At 44.9% G+C, this 18,267-nt stretch overlaps 1 protein-coding gene across 1 annotated transcript; it reads left to right on the forward strand.

Moving 5' to 3' along the window:
- Positions 1–2,118: 2,118 nt before the first annotated feature.
- Positions 2,119–3,054, forward strand: LOC141129570 (olfactory receptor 52K1-like). Its single transcript, XM_073617667.1, has one exon. The coding sequence runs from the start codon at positions 2,119–2,121 to the stop codon at positions 3,052–3,054; it is 936 nt and encodes a 311-aa protein (XP_073473768.1).
- Positions 3,055–18,267: the final 15,213 nt, after the last annotated feature.

Here is an 18,267-nt window from a genome sequence, read left to right on the forward strand (position 1 = left end):
AGTTTGTTGTCGGAAAGTCCGACCGTGTGTATGCTCCATCGAACATTTGCTGTCGGACTTTCCACCACACAAATGTTTGAGAGTAGGTTCTCAAATTTTCCGCCAATGAAAAGTCGGAAAGTCCGATTGCGTGTACACAAGTCCATCGCACAAAAGTTCCACGCATGCTCGGAATCAAGCAGAAGGAGCCGCACTGGCTATTGAACTTCCTTTTTCTTGGCTCGTCGTACGTGTTGTACGTCACCACGTTCGGAAATTGTTGGCCAACATTGGTGTGACCGTGTGTATGTAAGACAAGTTGGAGTCAACAACCTTCGAACAAAAATCCACGGTTTTGTTGGTGGAAAGTCCGATCGTGTGTACGGGGCATTACTGTTATACATTTAAGGCACGCAGAAAATGTAGTGTTATGAGACATACACACGGTCAGACTTTTCGACCGGACTTGTCCGACGGACGCCGATGGACCAAATCTGGCGGACAATCCGATCGTGTGTGGGCTTCACCGGACCTTCAGTGGACTTTTGCAGTCGCAAATCTGACGGACTTTAGATTTGGAACATGCTTCAAATCTTTACGTCGTAACTCCGCCGGACCCAGAAATCCGCTCGTCTGTATGTTAGTCCGACGGGCAAAAATCGACGCTAGGGCAGCTATTGGCTACTGGCTATCAACTTCCTTATTTTAGTCCGGTGTACGTCATCACGTACAAATCCGTCGGACTTTGGTGTGATCGTGTGTAGGCAAGTCCGTTCGTTAAAAAGTCAGTCGCAAGTCCGTCAAAAGTCTGTCGAAAGTCCGCCGGAACGTTTGTCGGACCAGTCCGGTCGAAAAGTACGACCGTGTGTACGCGGCATTATTGTTATACATTTAAGGCACGCAGAAAATGTAGTGTTAGTAGTTGCCTAACAACAATGGTTAAGATGGTAAACCTCGTGCACCCATTAAACATAACCCACATTAATTTGTCTATATGTGGCTTCCTGGATTTAATCCGTAATAAAGCATGCTCACAGTCCAATCTGTCGTAGAGTATCTAATTTGGTTTATTCATTGAATGCATTCAGGTATAGAGGTGATATCTTGGTTATGATGAGGTTTGGCCGGTTACGTGAGAGCTCTTCCTTGGAGATCTTGTACGGGTAAAACTAGTTTAGGATCGGAGTGTAGGGGGGTTGGACCCCATATTCGGTTCGTATTGCTGTTTGTGTCCCTCCACTGTGGATATTCACCCTCTCTGTATGTCCCGGTGTCGCTCTTTTCATTGAGACAGAAAGTGACAGGAAATCCAAAAATGTTTTAGCCGTCACCTGAACAGGAAGAGAGGGGAAATCCTCCAATGGTGATGTCGGTATTTTTGATTTTGCTTGATTATTCTTTTATTGATAATTCTTTTGGGTGATCAGGTCAAATTGATCCAGCCGATGGCAGATCGGGAAGCAATGTGGTGCGTTTTCTGGAGGAGGTCCACCAAAAATGACAAATTTCCCACCCATTTGACAATAGGCTGGTCGCATAATTAATATCAATGGTTACTTATCTGAGGGGTAGAAAGTGCTCACTGCTCAAAGAACCCTTAACAGCCTCTAGAGGAACCCTAGGCTTTTCATGGAACCCCAGTTGAGAAAGGCTGCTCTAAAGCCGCGTAAACACGGACGGACTTCTCGACAGAAAAAGTCGGATGGGAGCTTTCGTTCGGACATTCCGGCCGTATGTATGCCCCATCGGACTTTTTCTGTCGGCATTTCCGATGGACTCAGATATAGAACGTGCTCGAAATCTTTCCATCGGAAATGCCGACGGAGTTTAGTCCGTTGGGAAGTCCGGCCGTGTGTACGCGGCATAAGGGAAAGTAAATTGAAGGAGATCACCCACATATGACCCTTGAAAGTTTTCTTTAATATTAAAAGACGAGATTGATAAAGTTAGGTGATTTTTTTTTTGTGACTTGACATTTTAAAGAATGTAACCTCTCAATATTTTCAAAGACCAGTAATAAAGTCTTTAAATTGCTGAACGTCTATGTTTTGTATCTCCACACAATTACCACCAATGTCTTTTTATCTTTACAGGTGCTCACCATGTCTTTTTCTGTAAATCCTGATCTCTAAAGTCATCATGCCATCAGAAAACCTTTCCATTTCCTACCCCAGAGTGTTTCTCTTGGAAGGCCTTCCAGGCTGCGAGTCGGCTCACGTATGGATCTCCATCCCCATCTTCGTCATGTACCTCATGGCTGTCAGTGGGAACAGTCTGCTGTTGATCCTGATTATGACAGAAAGACATCTGCATGGCCCTATGTACTATTTTCTTTCTACTTTGTTCATAGCTGATATAATTGTATGCAGCTCCGTTGTCCTGAGAATGTTGGCTATCTTCTGGATGAACATCAAGGAGATCACCTCCTTCTCCTGCCTTGTTCAGATGTTCTTCATCCATTTTTTCAGCTCTTTTGAATCTGGAATTCTCCTGGCCATGGCCTTTGACAGATACGTGGCAATCTGCAACCCTCTCCATTACACGACCACGCTGACCAACGCTTTAATAATAAAGATAGTCACAGTTTTCTTTATCAGAGGAACCATTATAGTGACTCCATGTCCAGTGATGGCCAGTAGACTGCCGTACTGCCAGACCAACCGTATTGCCCACTGCTATTGTGACCATATGGCAGTGGTGACGTTGGCTTGTACTGATATTACTATCAATAGTATCTTTGGGTTGACCGTTGTCCTGTTTGTCATCATATGCGATGTCACCTTCATTGCTGTGTCCTACTTCTTTATCCTGAGGTCAGTGTTGAAGCTCTCCTCTAGGGCTGCCAAAAAGAAAGCCTTTAGCACATGTACGTCCCATGTCTTCGTCTTCCTCACGTCCTACACCCTGGGGGCCTTCTCCTGTGTGACCTACAGGATAGGTAGCATTGTCCCATGTGTTCACATCATAATGGCCATCTTTTACGTGCTCATCCCACCAGCCATAAACCCCATCATTTATGGTGTGAAGACCAAGGAGATCAGGACTGCCGTTTACAAGGTCATCACACAACTGTGAAATGAATATCAACTACTAGTTCCATCACAGACAGGACCTCATTTACCAAAGCTGTATTTTATTTAGTATGAGTTTGCTTCAAATACTAAACCAAGGTTACAATAAAAATGTGTATTTATTTATTTGTTTATTTATTTATGGGTACAATGTTGCATGACCACGCAATTGTCATTCAAAGTGTGACAGTGCTGAAAGCTGAAAATCGGCCTGGGCAGGAAGGGGGGTGAAAGTGCCCAGTATTGAACGGCTTAAAACAGCTCATTCAAAAAACAAGACTACATTTTTTTTTTAAGCATCATGTGTGGTGGACATTCATGAGCAAAACACTTCTTTTGTTTTGCATGGGGCAAGAAAGGGTCAAAATCTTTGCCAAACATTAGATAGTGTACTAACGAGTGGCTGTAGCTGCCTGGATAAAGGTTGGTGAAGGGCGCTCTCCAGAAAGGGAGGGTCACCTGCCTTATGTACAGCCAAATCTGTATTTAGGGTACAGTCTAGATACAACCAGCAGGATGGTTGGAGGGTGCTTTCCTGAAAGGAGGAGGTGATCTACCTTGGGTACAGCCAGAATAGGGGTGACTTCCAAAAACAGGGTGGTCACCAAGTCTGGGTACAACCAGCTGGGGACGGGGTGCTCTTATAGCGCCCAATTATCAGTCTTTTCCCTGCTGACTGGGACCACCAATTTGCTTGTGGATCTGCCAATCTTTTTTTACATTAAAGCATCTTCCTTGGTATATCGAATAGTTATGTGCAGCTCTAGAAAAAAAATAGAGAATACAATGCAAATATCCTCAAACAATACATAAAACCCAAATAATAAAGTCCACCTTATATCTTCCAAATCCTCCTTGAATCAACTAAAGTGAAACTATAAGTGACAAATAATCTAAAGGTGACATAAAAGTTTATTTATCTCCTGAAGCTTTTGAACTTCACGTAAATTCTTCTGTGAACAAGTGAACCCCTCTTCCGACACCACCACGCTCGTGTTGGCGATTTTGCTCACCTTGGCGTTGACAACAAAATTATAAGAGGCCAAAGAATGCACCATGAAATATTAGAAGGACATCACTCCACACTTCCTCCATCAGTGGTAACAGGGAATGTCTCTCCAAGTCTCATCCACATACGTCCACAAGGACTCCTGCATTTCGGTTGATCTGCCCCAGCATGGAAAATTGATGGGGGGCCTACTCCAGTACAGGGGGGACTTCTGGTTACAGAAGGACGCCAGAAAAAAAACCCTTGACCCCAAGCTGATCACCCTGCACTGGAGTAGGCCCCTCATCAATTTTCCACACTGAGTAAAGAATTTTTACCTTGAGTATCTGCTGATCTCTATCCAGTCAGTGACAGTTCTGCAGATCAAAATGTCTTGTTGATAAGAGAGGTCTGAGGAGAATGGCCAGACTGGTTGGGGCTGACAGAGAGGCTCTGGGACCGCAGATCTCAGAATGTCAAACACATGGAACCTTGAGAGGGATGACCTTCTCAACACATAGAACCTTTAGAAGGATGACCTTCTCAACACATGGAACCTTGAGAAAGATGATTTCAACACATGGAAAATTGAGAAGGATAACCTTTTGAGCACATGAAACGTTGGTTAGGATGACCTTCTCAACGCATGTAACCTTGAGAAGGATGACCTTCTCAACACATATAACCATGGAAAGGTTGACCTTCTCAACGCATGTAACCTTGAGAAGGATGAACTATTCAGCACATGGAACCTTGGCAAAGATGACCTTATCAACACATAGAACATTGAGAAGGATGACCTTCTCAACACATGAAACCTTGAGAAGGTTGACCTTGTCAACACATAGAACCTTGAGAAGGATGCCCTCCTCCATACATGGAACCTTGAGAGGGATGCATTTGTTTTCATCTTCAGTGGTAACGGGGTATATCTCTCCAACTCTCATCCACACGCATCCACAAGGACTCCTCCATTTCATTTAATATGCCACAGTGTGGAAAATTGATAGGGGGACCCATTCCAATACAGGGGGGGACTGCTGGTTACAGAGGGGAGCCAGAACAAACCCCCTGACCTCAAACTGACAGGCTGCAGCTGATCAGCCTGCACTGAAGTATGTTCCCTATCAATTTTCCACACTAAGGAATGAAGTAAAGATTTCATACTTTGAGTATGCAGTTAAGTTTTGGTCACCAGTCTTCAGGAAGGATGTCCTTAACCTTGAGAGGATAAAAAAAATAATAAGGGAGTGGAGGATCTAAGTTATGGGGGGGTAGAGGAGCTCAATTTTGGAGGACCACAGTTTTTGGGAAAGGTGGACCTCAGTTATTGGGACTGGAGGACCTCAGTTATTGGGACTGGAGGACCTCAGTTATGAGGGATGGAAGGACCTCAGTTATGAGAGCTGAAGGAGCTTGGTTATGGGGGCTGGAAGTCCAAAGATATGAGTAACAACTGCAAAAATTAAACTTCTCCCCAAAGAAAAGGGGCTTAAAAGGGATATGAGTGCAATCTACATTTCTATCAATGGTAACTGTAGTAGCGGGGAAAAGTATTTGAGGTTTTTGAAGAAAACACATTGCCGGAAAAGTGAAGTTGGACGAGAAGAGGTTCAATCTTAAACCGTGTAAGTGGTTCTTCACTGTTAAAGCAGTAAAGATGTTAAACTCCCTTCCACATACTTTCCACATCCCTTCCGCGCAGGTTGAACTGGATGGACCTGTGTCTTTGTTAACCTTAGTATGCATGGGTGGGATTTATTGCCCATAGCAGCATTTCATTACAAAATTCAAATACAACTAAAAAATAATAATGATAATAATAATAATAATATAATAACCAGAAAAATGGGCACATGATCTTCAAATGTACCAGAAATAAACATCCAAACAGCACTGTACAGTGTCTGTGGTCCAAATGTTCGGCCCCCCAGCCGCATGACACAGCCTTGAGAGAAATTACAGAAATTTCCCAAAAAATACACAATTATACATCAATCCCAGGTCCCAACAACCGGACCAAAAGCGGATGAGGAACCCCACACCTTAGATGGTGCCTCCACCACTTTTGAACCGATAAACTTGCTGCCATGACTACCTAAAAAGAGGGAAGCTCCTTGGATGTTGGCAGGCCTGTGAGTGCTCCTTGCCCTGATCCACCCTACTAACCACCTCAACAGAAGACCCCCTGAGAGGACTACATCCACAAATCAGGTAAGCTTTACCTCCTTATCTCATTGCCTTATTCTCTTAACATTTTGACTGCGCCAATCCCCTGTCCCCTGTCATGTGGCCCTTCGCCGATTGCTCCCAGACTTTTTAATCAGCTAATCATGTGGCAGCAGCACAATGTATAAATTCACACAGATGGGTGAGGAGCTTCAGTTACTGATAACATCAAACATCACAATGGAAAACGTGATTTCAGGTATTGTGACTGTGTCACGATTCTTGGTACCAGAAAGACTGGTTTGAGTATTTCTGTATCTGAGATTTTCACACACAACTTTCTCTAAAGTTTACTCAGAAAACTCTCCAGTCAGAGACAGTTCTGCAGATGGAAATGTCTTGTTGATGTGAGAGGTTAGGGGAAAATGTCCAGACTGGCTGGAGGTGACAGAGAGACTCTGGGACCTCTTCAGCACATGGAACCAGTGGCGGTGCGTCCATAACGGGTGCAGGAGCGCCGCCCCCTCTCTCCTGGCACCACTCTATCACCATAGATAGATTCATGCATTGCACAAATCTATCTATGGTCGCCGCTGACACCCCCTATTCAGGTGTCCGGCCCCTTTTCGGGCGCCGGGCACCTGAATTACAGCGGCGGGGGGTGGTTTTTTGAAAGCACCTGATTAGAGCCGTAGGCTCTAATAGGTGCTCAAAAAAAAAGTTGAACAGCGGGCGCAATGCTGTGCTTTCGCTGTTCACTCAGCTGTGTGTTAGCAAAGCAAAGGAATTTGCTTTGCTAACACTGAACCGCCTCTCAGCCAATCTGGTGCTCGGGTCTGTTACCTGTCACCTGATTGGCTGAAATGTTAGGCACTGTGATTGGATGCCTGATAGAGAGAACGGAAGAAGACAACGAGGAGTGTTCAGGACACCGCCGCTGACCCGCTGCGAGACTGGTAAGTGCCGGGCGATTCACACTGGCATCATTTGATGGGGCACAGTAGCGGCAATTGATGGGCACACTGGCAGTTATTGATGGGCACACTGGCAGTTATTGATGGGCACACTGGCAGCAATTGATGGGTACAGTAGCGGCAATTGATGGGCACAGTGGCTGCGTTTGATGTGCACAGTGGCTGCGTTTGATGGGCACAGTGGCTGCGTTTGATGGCACAGTGGCTGCGTTTGATGGCACAGTGGCTGCGTTTGATGTGCACAGTGGCTGCGTTTGATGGGCACAGTGGCTGCGTTTGATGGCACAGTGGCAGTGTTTGATGGCACAGTGGCTGCATTTGATGGGCACAGTGGATGCGTTTGATGGCACAGTGGCTGCGTTTGATGGCACAGTGGCAGTGTTTGATGGCACAGTGGCTGCATTTGATGGGCACAGTGGATGCATTTGATGGGCACAGTGGATGCGTTTGATGGCACAGTGGCGGCAATTGATGGGCACAGTAGCTGCGTTTGATGGCACAGTGGCTGCAATTGATGTTTTGATGGGCCCAATTTGATGGGCCCAGTGGCTGCATTTGATGAGCACAGTGGCTGCGTTTGATGGGCACAGTGGATGCATTTGATGGCACAGTGGTGGCAATTGATGGGCACAGTAACTGCGTTTGATGGCACAGTGGCTGCAATTGATGTTTTGATGGACACAATTTGATGGGTCCAGTGGCTGCATTTGATGGGCACAGTAGCTGCAATTGATTTTTTTTTTCAGTTTGTTTGTGCCCCCCCAAAAATTTTAAGCACCAGCCACCACTGCATGGAACCCTGATAAGAATGACATCTTCAGCTCATGGAACCTTGAGAAGGATGACCTTCTTAGCACATGGAACCTTGGTACGAATGACCTTCTTAGCACATGGAACCTTGGTACAAATGACCTTCTTAGCACATGGAACCTTGGTACGAATGACCTTCTTAGCACATGGAACCTTGGTACGAATGACCTTCTCAACACATGGAACCTTGGTACGAATGACCTTCTCAACACATGGAACCTTGGTACGAATGACCTTCTCAACACATGGAACCTTGGTACGAATGACCTTCTCAACACATGAAACCTTGGTACGAATGACCTTCTCAACACATGGAACCTTGGTACGAATGACCTTCTCAACACATGGAACCTTGGTACGAATGACCTTCTCAACACATGGAACCTTGGTACGAATGACCTTCTCAACACATGGAACCTTGGTACGAATGACCTTCTCAACACATGGAACCTTGGTACGAATGACCTTCTCAACACATGGAACCTTGGTACGAATGACCTTCTCAACACATGGAACCTTGGTACGAATGACCTTCTCAACACATGGAACCTTGGTACGAATGACCTTCTCAACACATGGAACCTTGGTACGAATGACCTTCTCAACACATGGAACCTTGAGCAGGGCAGACCATGACAGCAGAAGATTACTTTGGTCTCCTGTCAGCTATGAACAGAAAGCTGAGACTGCAGTGGGCGCAGGATCACCAAAACCAGACATACTGGAAAAATGTAGCCTAGAATGATGCATCCCCCCCTCCCATTTCTTCTGAAGAGCACAGATGGTAGACCAGTGCCTGGATCTGCAGCCAAAAGCATATGACATTTTATCAGCAGAGGACTGGTCGGATAGGGAAGACTTTGATGCAGTTGGATATATTGAACATGTGTTTCAGTTAGGGATACGCTGAATGTACCTGGGTCTGGTTTAAGATGGGCTTGCAAACTTTACCGAACCTCGGTTGCCAAATCCAAACCCCAGTTAATAGGAGTTGAATGTTAAAAAAATAGTAATGGCCATTTTCTAGGCTAATAGACAAGGAATTGTCAAACAAATGGCTTGTGGGACTGGACACTGCTCTGGGGGACATTTACCAAATTAAAAAAAAAAAAGTAAAAAAAAATCAATTTGGTGAGGATCATCAATTTTTAATAATACTATAAGTGGAACTTTAAAAATGCTAAATTCCCTTTAAATAATGTGAATGGGGGTCCTGACCCCGCCTGTGAAGTGGCATGTCTGTATACAACCTACTACAGCACCAAAGCTAAAGTGGCAAGGTATTCTAATTATCTATACCAGACCTTTATCCTAGATGAGGGTCTCATACAGACGTTAATGAGGGACTCTACAAAAAAAGGCATTAGGCCCCCCTAAAAATACTCTCCAAACAATAACCCTCAATGAGAGTTTGGTATGGATGTCAAAGGGGACCCTACACAAAAAAAAAAAAACAGTCTAAGGTTCCCTCCCAAATTGCATAACAAACCCTTATCTGAGCTCAGCCTGGAGGGCAGAAATGAAAGGGGTGAGTATGTGCCCTCCTCCTGAACCATACCAGCCTACATGCCCTCAACATGGGTGAGAGCACCTTGTTAGAAAGGACCCTCCTAGCAAAGCACCTTGTCCACATGTTGATGAGGACAAGGGCCTCATCCCCACAACCTTGGCCTGGTGATTCTACGGGTCTGCAAGTGGGAGGCATTTTGTAATCTGGAAATATCCTTAAAAAATAAGGGGGGCCCCCAAATTCCACCCTCCATGGGAATGAGTAAGGGTTACAGAACACCCTTACACTCACAAAAATATATAAACTACACCACAGTCTTGACTGATCCTTTAGGTTGAAAAAAAATTAAACCTCCCCCCACCCCAAAAAAAAGTTCCACAATGTAAATCCAACAATAAGCACATCATCCAGCGATGCAGATCAACGCAAAGGGGTGGGGTCTCCTGAGTTATGTCATCGAGGGCCTCACAAAAAGTGCCAAAGGGCTGCAGGGTAGGGGCACCGGCAGCATAGAATAAAGGCAAGGGGTTCAAAGGAAAGAGACACCCCTCTGGTAGCTAATGGTATCACTTGCTGCCGGCTTTTGGAAATCAGCGCCACCTGCAGGTGAAATCAGAGAATGGGGAATGTGATTTATATCCCAGCATGGGGGCGGCTTGAAAAATATTCACTGATTACAACCGATATCTCCGGATTTATTACCGATCACTCCGAAGGGTTGTATGAGATTGTGACATAGGAAAGTAATTCAATCCCCGATAATCCAAGAACAATAAATACAAATCACATTTTACAGTAAAAGACGGAATTCAACTCTATTCTGAGCACCACAAGCTGCAAAATGCTTTTTAACTCATTTCTAATATCTAAAGCAAACTCCCCCATCCATCCATCCATCCAGGTCTCCATGCTCTATTTGGTTGAGAAATCACTTTGAAAAACACCCCCCCCCTAGCAATTCTAGCCACGGCCATCTTAAGTAAGGGCAGATGATTCATGTAGCATTTACTTCCTGGAATCCATCTACCCTTAGTTCAGGTACTTAGCTGAGAAAATTCCTCCTCCCATGAAGACATGTGGGATGTATGACATAGATTTGGGCCAAGGTCAGAAACCAGGAAGCAGCTGAAGAAATGTAAAAAAAAAATGTAACCACCTCATGACCGTCCCATAGCCAAACGACGGCTACAGTGCGGACCTCTCGTCCCGTTACCATTTAGGACACAACTGTTCACAGATCATGGTAAAGGGCCAATCACAGCAGCCCTTTACCATGTGATCAGCTGTGTCCAATCATAGCTGATCACATGTAAACAGACTTTATTATTGGTTATTGACAATTGTGACAGGGCACATTTACACCTATAATCAGGGCACTGATCATCAGTGTTCTGATTATCAGTGCCCATCAGTGCTGTCTATCAGTGCCAATCAGCTCTGTCTCATCAGTGCAGCCTCATCAGTGCCAATCAGGGCAACCTCATCAGTGCCCATCAGTGTCCACCTCATCAGTGCAGCCTCATCAGTGCCAGTCAGTACTGCCTCATCAGTGCCTATCAGTGCCCATCAGTGTCCATCAATTCCACCTCATCAGTGCAGCCTCATCAGTGCCAATCAGTACTGCCTCATCAGTGCAGCCTCATCAGTGCCCATTAGTGCAGCTTATCAGTGTCCATTAGTGCCACCTCATCAGTGCAGCCTCATCAGTGCCAATGAGCGCTGCCTCATCAATGCCAATGAGCGCTGCCTCATCAGTGCCACCTTATCAGTGCAGCCTCATCAGTGCCCATCAGTGTTCATCAGTGTCCATCATAGCCACCTCATCAGTGCAGCCTCATCAGTGCCACCTCATCAGTGCCAATCAGTGCAACTTATCAGTGCCCATCAGTGCCACCTCATCAGTGCAGCCTCATCAGTGCCCATCAGTGTCCATCAATGCCACCTCATCAGTGCAGCCTCATCAGTGCCAATCAGTGCTGCCTCATCAGTGCAGTCTCATCAGTGCCCATTAGTGCAGCTTATCAGTGCCCATCAGTGCCACCTTCTCAGTGCAGCCCCATCAGTGCCAATCAGTGCTGCCTCATCAGTGCAGTCTCATTAGTGCCCATTAGTGCAGCTTATCAGTGCCCATCAGTGCCACCTTTTCAGTGCAGCCTCATCAGTGCCCATCAGTGCAGCCTCATCTGTGCCCATCAATGCCACCTCATCAGTGTCCATCAATGCCACCTCATCAGTGCCCATCAGTGAAGAAGAAATATTACTTATTTGCAAAATTTTATAACAGAAACTAAGAATATGTTTCTGTCTTTTTTCTTTTGTTTAGCAATTAAATAGAAAATCCAGCAAAAGAAAACTCTATCTGTCTCAAAAAAAGTCATATGTGTTCAGTGTTACATGACCGCACAATTGTCATTCAAAGTGTGAGAGCGCTCAAAGCTGGACTGGGCAGGAAGGGGGAAAGTGCCCGGTGTTCTGCCCGCCCACCATAAAATGATGGCGGGGTGGTGCGGCTCTTTTTCTGGGTAGACGTCATATGACAGTGACCAGAACGGCCATTCTCGCGTGCCCGTGGGGGCACGCAGCGCGGCGATAACGGCCTTGCAGTGTTGCTAGGACATGTGGCGACCCCGATCTCTGTAAAGAGCCGCAGCCGTGGCTCTTTAACCATGTGATCGGCGGTGTCCAATCAAAGCCGGTCACATGTATACACGGAGATGCCGGTAATCGGCGCTCCTCGCCTCACACTGACAGAGTGTGAGGAGAGGAGAGCCGATCAGCGGCATCTCCTCACAGAGGACATCTAGGCATGTAATCAGGGCACTGATCATCAGTGCCCTGATTACAATAAAGTGCCCACAGTGCCGGAAGTGAGTGCCTACAAGTGCCAGTAATCAGTACCCATTAGAGATGCCAGTCAGTGCGGGCTATCACTGCTGCCCACCAATACCTATCACTGCTGCCCACCAATACCTATCACTGCTGCCCATCAATGCCTATCACTGCTGCCCATCAATGCCCATCAGCGCCACCCATCAGTGCCCATTAGTGCTGCCTATCCGTGCCACCTATCTGTGCCCATAAGTGCCATAAATACCACCAAAAGAAAGCTCTATTTGTGTGAAGAAAATGATAACAATTTCACATGGTTACAGTGTAGCATGACCGCGCAATTGTCATTCAAAGTCTGACAGCGCTAAAAAGCTGAAAAATGGCCTGGGCGGGAAGGGGGGAAAGTGTCCGGTATTGGGGGGGTGGGAAGGGGGCAAATTGCCCAGTATTGGGGGGGCAGGAAGAGGGGAAGTGTCCAGTATTGGGGGGGGCAGGAAGGGGGGAAAGTGCTGGTATTGGGGGGCAGGAAGAGGGGAAAGTGCCGGTATTGGGGGGGCAGGAAGGGGGGAAAATGTGCCTGGTATTGGGGGGGCAGGAAGGGGGGAAAGTGCGCAGTATTAGGGGGGCAGGAAGGGGGGAAAAATGTGCCCGGTATTGGGGGGGCAGGAAGGGGGGAAAGTGCCTGGTATTGGGGGGGGCAGGAAGGAGGGAAAGTGCCAGTATTAGGGGGGCAGGAAGGGGGGAAATTGCCCGGTATTGGGGGGGGCAGGAAGGAGGGAAAGTGCCCGGTATTGGGGGGGGCAGGAAGGGGGAAAGTGCCCGGTATTGGAGGGCAGAAAGGGGGGAAAGTGCCTGGTATTGGGGGGGCAGGAAGGGGGGAAAATGTCCGGTATTGGGGGGGAGGAAGGACAGAAAGTGCCTGGTATTGTGGGGCAGGAAGGAGGGAAAGTGCCCGGTATTGGGGGGCAGAAAGGGGGGAAAGTGCCCGGTATTGGAGGGGTTTAAACAAGTAAATATAATCTCCCCTTCTATCTATTTACTAATGCTAGCAGCATAAGGATTACATATCGTTCAATTTGACTGAGAGAGTGAGGTTCTGCTTTATGGAGTAAAGCTCAGGAGGAAATGAAGAGCCTCAGCTGAGGGACCAATTATTAGTACCACACAGAGGAAGGTGACACAGGGTGATCCCTATCAGTTTTATAAATAGCAGAGCCTGGAGCCACTACATACACCATCCTCCATGACTGGGAATACCCGTCACTCCAGGATCTGTATGTGAGTTGTGTCTGTTCATGATTATACCATTGTCTGACCATTCATGTGACCATATATTCTATCTTCCTAAACATTTGAAGCATAATCTGTCAGATTTGTTATTTATTTATTTACTTTATTGCTATCACATCACTAGTGGGCAAAAAGCCCCATATGTGATATCATGGGTAGGTGACAGATACTCTTTATGAAGATACCGGGTGTCTATAAGACCCCCAACGTCGCCCCTGTTCTCCAATATAGGTATTCCACCACAGCTTCCACTGGAAAAGCTACATCTTTGGCTACATTAGATAAAGAATGACAGCTGTGATCCCAGGAGTGACGTAATACATTTCACTTCCAGGGTCAGTAGTAGCAGGAGGGATCAGGGAACATATAATATCGGGGGGGGGGATATACTTTGGTTGATATGGAAGGTGAGTATTCTTTGGTTGATATGGAAGGTCAGAATTCTTTGGTTGATATGGAAGGTCGGTATTCTTTGGTTGATATGGAAGGTCAGAATTCTTTGGTTGATATGGAAGGTCAGAATTCTTTGGTTGATATGGAAAGTCAGAATTCTTTGGTTGATATGGAAGGTCAGAATTCTTTGGTTGATATGGAAGGTCAGAATTCTTTGGTTGATATGGAAAGTCAGAATTCTTTGGTTGATATGGAAGGTCAGAATTCTTTGGTTGATATGGAAGGTCAGAATTCTTTGGTTGATATGGAAGGTCAGAATTCTTTGGTTGATATGGAAAGTCAGAATTCTTTGGTTGATATGGAAGGTCAGAATTCTTTGGTTGATATGGAAGGTCAGTATTCTTTGGTTGATATGGAAGGTCAGAATTCTTTGGTTGATATGGAAGGTCAGAATTCTTTGGTTGATATGTAAGGTCAGAATTCTTTGGTTGATATGGAAGGTCGGTATTCTTTGGTTGATATGGAAGGTCAGAATTCTTTGGTTGATATGGAAGGTCAGAATTCTTTGGTTGATATGGAAGGTCAGAATTCTTTGGTTGATATGGAAGGTCAGAATTCTTTGGTTGATATGGAAGGTCAGTATTCTTTGGTTTATATGAAAGGTCAGGATTCTTTGGTTGATATGGAAGGTCAGAATTCTTTAATTGATAATGAAGGTCAGTTGTCTTTAGTTGATTTGGAAGGTCAGTATTCTTTGGTTGATATGGAAGGTCAGAATTCTTTGGTTGATATGGAAGGTCAGTATTCTTTGGTTTATATGAAAGGTCAGGATTCTTTGGTTGATATGGAAGGTCAGAATTCTTTAATTGATAATGAAGGTCAGTTGTCTTTAGTTGATTTGGAAGGTCAGTATTCTTTGGTTGATATGGAAGGTCAGAATTCTTTGGTTGATATGGAAGGTCAGTATTCTTTGGTTGATATGGAAGGTCAGTATTCTTTGGTTAATATGGAAGGTCAGAATTCTTTGGTTGATATGGAAGGTCAGTATTCTTTGGTTAATATGGAAGGTCAGAATTCTTTGGTTGATATGGAAGGTCAGAATTCTTTGGTTGATATGGAAGGTGAGTATTCTTTGGTTGATATGGAAGGTCAGAATTCTTTGGTTGATATGGAAGGTCGGTATTCTTTGGTTGATATGGAAGGTCAGAATTCTTTGGTTGATATGGAAGGTCAGAATTCTTTGGTTGATATGGAAGGTCAGAATTCTTTGGTTGATATGGAAGGTCAGAATTCTTTGGTTGATATGGAAGGTCAGTATTCTTTGGTTTATATGAAAGGTCAGGATTCTTTGGTTGATATGGAAGGTCAGAATTCTTTAATTGATAATGAAGGTCAGTTGTCTTTAGTTGATTTGGAAGGTCAGTATTCTTTGGTTGATATGGAAGGTCAGAATTCTTTGGTTGATATGGAAGGTCGGTATTATTTAGTTGATATGGAAGGTCAGAATTCTTTAATTGATAATAAAGGTCAGTTGTCTTTAGTTGATTTGGAAGGTCAGAATTCTTTGGTTGATATGGAAGGTCAGTATTCTTTGGTTGATATGGAAGGTCAGTATTCTTTGGTTGATATGGAAGGTCAGTATTATTTACTTGATATGGAAGGTCAGAATTCTTTGGTTGATATGGAAGGTCAGAATTCTTTGGTTGATATGGAAGGTCAGTATTCTTTGGTTGATATGGAAGGTCAGAATTCTTTGGTTGATATGGAAGGTCAGTATTCTTTGGTTAATATGGAAGGTCAGAATTCTTTGGTTGATATGGAAGGTCAGAATTCTTTGGTTGATATGGAAGGTCGGTATTCTTTAGTTGATAATGAAGGTCAGTTGTCTTTAGTTGATAATGAAGGTCAGTTGTCTTTGGTTGATATGGAAGGTCAGTATTCTTTGGTTGATATGGAAGGTCAGAATTCTTTGGTTGATATGGAAAGTCAGAATTCTTTGGTTGATATGGAAGGTCAGAATTCTTTGGTTGATATGGAAGGTCAGTATTCTTTGGTTGATATGGAAGGTCAGAATTCTTTGGTTGATATGGAAGGTCAGTATTCTTTGGTTGATATGGAAGGTCAGAATTCTTTGGTTGATATGGAAGGTCGGTATTCTTTGGTTGATATGGAAGGTCAGTATTCTTTGGTTGATATGGAAGGTCAGTATTATTTAATTGATATGGAATTGTTGGGCACAGGTAGGCTGCATTGATGCAAAGAGGTAGCCTGCATTGTTGGGCACAGGTAGGCTGAATTGTTGGGCATAGGTAGGCTGCATTGATGGACACAGGTAGGCTGCATTGATGGACACAGATAGGCAACATTGTTGGGCATAGGTAGGCTGCATTGTTGGACACAGGTAGGCTGCATTGTTGGGCACAGTTAGGCTGTATTGTTGGGCACAGGTAAGCTGCATTGTTGGGCACAGGTATGCTGCATTGATGGACACAGGTATGCTGCATTGATGGACATAGTTAGCCTGCATTGTTGGACACAGGTAGGCTGCATTGTTGGACACAGGTAGGCTGTTTGATGGACAAAGGTAGGCTGCATTGTTTTACACAGGTAGGCTGCATTGTTGGGCACAGGTAGGCTGCATTGTTGGGCACAGGTAAGCTGCATTGTTGGGCACAGGTAGGCTGTATTGATGGACACAGGTAGGATGCATTGATGAACACAGGTAGGCTGTTTGATGGACAAAGGTAGGCTGCATTGTTGGCACAGGTAGGCTGCATTGATGGACATAGGTAGGCTGCATTGATGGACACAGGTAGGCTGCATTGATGAACACAGGTATGCTGCATTGATGGACACAGGTATGCTGCATTGATGGACATAGTTAGCCTCCATTGTTGGACACAGGTAGGCTACATTGTTGGACACAGGTAGGCTGCATTGTTGGACACAGGTAGGCTGTTTGATGGACAAAGGTAGGCTGCATTGTTTTACACAGGTAGGCTGCATTGTTGGGCACAGGTAGGCTGCATTGTTGGACACTTGTAGGCTGCATTGTTGGGCACAGGTAAGCTGCATTATTGGGCACAGGTAGGCTGTATTGATGGAGACAGGTAGGATGCATTGATGAACACAGGTAGGCTGCATTGTTGTACACAGATAGGCTGCATTGTTGGGCACAGGTAGGCTGCATTGATGGACACAGGTAGGCTGCATTGATGGACACAGATAGGCTGCATTGATGGACGCAGGTAGGCTGCATTGTTGGACACAGATAGGCTGCATTGTTGGGCACAGGTAGGCTGCATTGTTGGGCACAGGTAGGCTGCATTGATGGACACAGATAGGCTGCATGGATGGACACAGGTTAGGCTGCATTGTTGTACACAGGTAGGCTGCATTGATGGACACAGGTTAGGCTGCATTGATGGACACAGGTAGGCTGCATTTATTGACATAGGTAGGCTGCATTTTTGGGCACAGGTAGGCTGCATTGATGGACACAGATAGGCTGCATTGTTTGACACAGGTGAAGCAACATTGATAAACACAGGTGAGGCTGCACTTATGGGGACTGATAAAGTTGTTGGCAATGTTTATTTGTATAACTTAATTCTGCATAAAACATTTAAGTGTCATTTCATGAGATAATTTATGGGAGCGTGTTTAGGGGCGTAATTAGCGGCGGGGCAGGGTAGGGGTTGGGTGGGGTAACTGGTGGCGAGTAACCCTTGAGGCCTGGTTAGTAGCTCAGGACTTGAAATTTTGAGCCCTTCTCTTGTTAATATGGAGGGTCAATACTCTTTGGTTGATATAGAAGGTCATAATTCTTTGGTTGATATCAGCTATTGTAGGCATCAAAGATAAAGAGGTGATTTTTCCCTATATACTTGTGTACCACTTATATTTTATTTTCCATGTCAAGAATTTAGATAAAAAGCTTATTTTGCAAATGATAAAACATTTAGTACACCGGAACAAGAGAGATAAGAAAATGTTCTTCCTATAGTTCCTAGCAATGCTGTATTGCTCTGGGCACCAAAGGTTGTGTGCCGATGGTGATAGCAGTCCATTTCTTAGCAAATCCCATCTCACTCGAAATCATTTTCTGCCCTAGCAGTTCATAAATTCAGTCAGGGGATGAAGAATAAAGAATTTTAAATTCTAAAAGGTTATTATTTTATATCTCTATGAGCTTACTACTAATGATTTTATACATTTACAGGTAAGACTTTACCAAAAATCCTAATTTTAACC

Source organism: Aquarana catesbeiana, linkage group LG02, assembly GCF_042186555.1.
Source record: "Aquarana catesbeiana isolate 2022-GZ linkage group LG02, ASM4218655v1, whole genome shotgun sequence".
Lineage (NCBI taxonomy): Eukaryota > Metazoa > Chordata > Amphibia > Anura > Ranidae > Aquarana > Aquarana catesbeiana.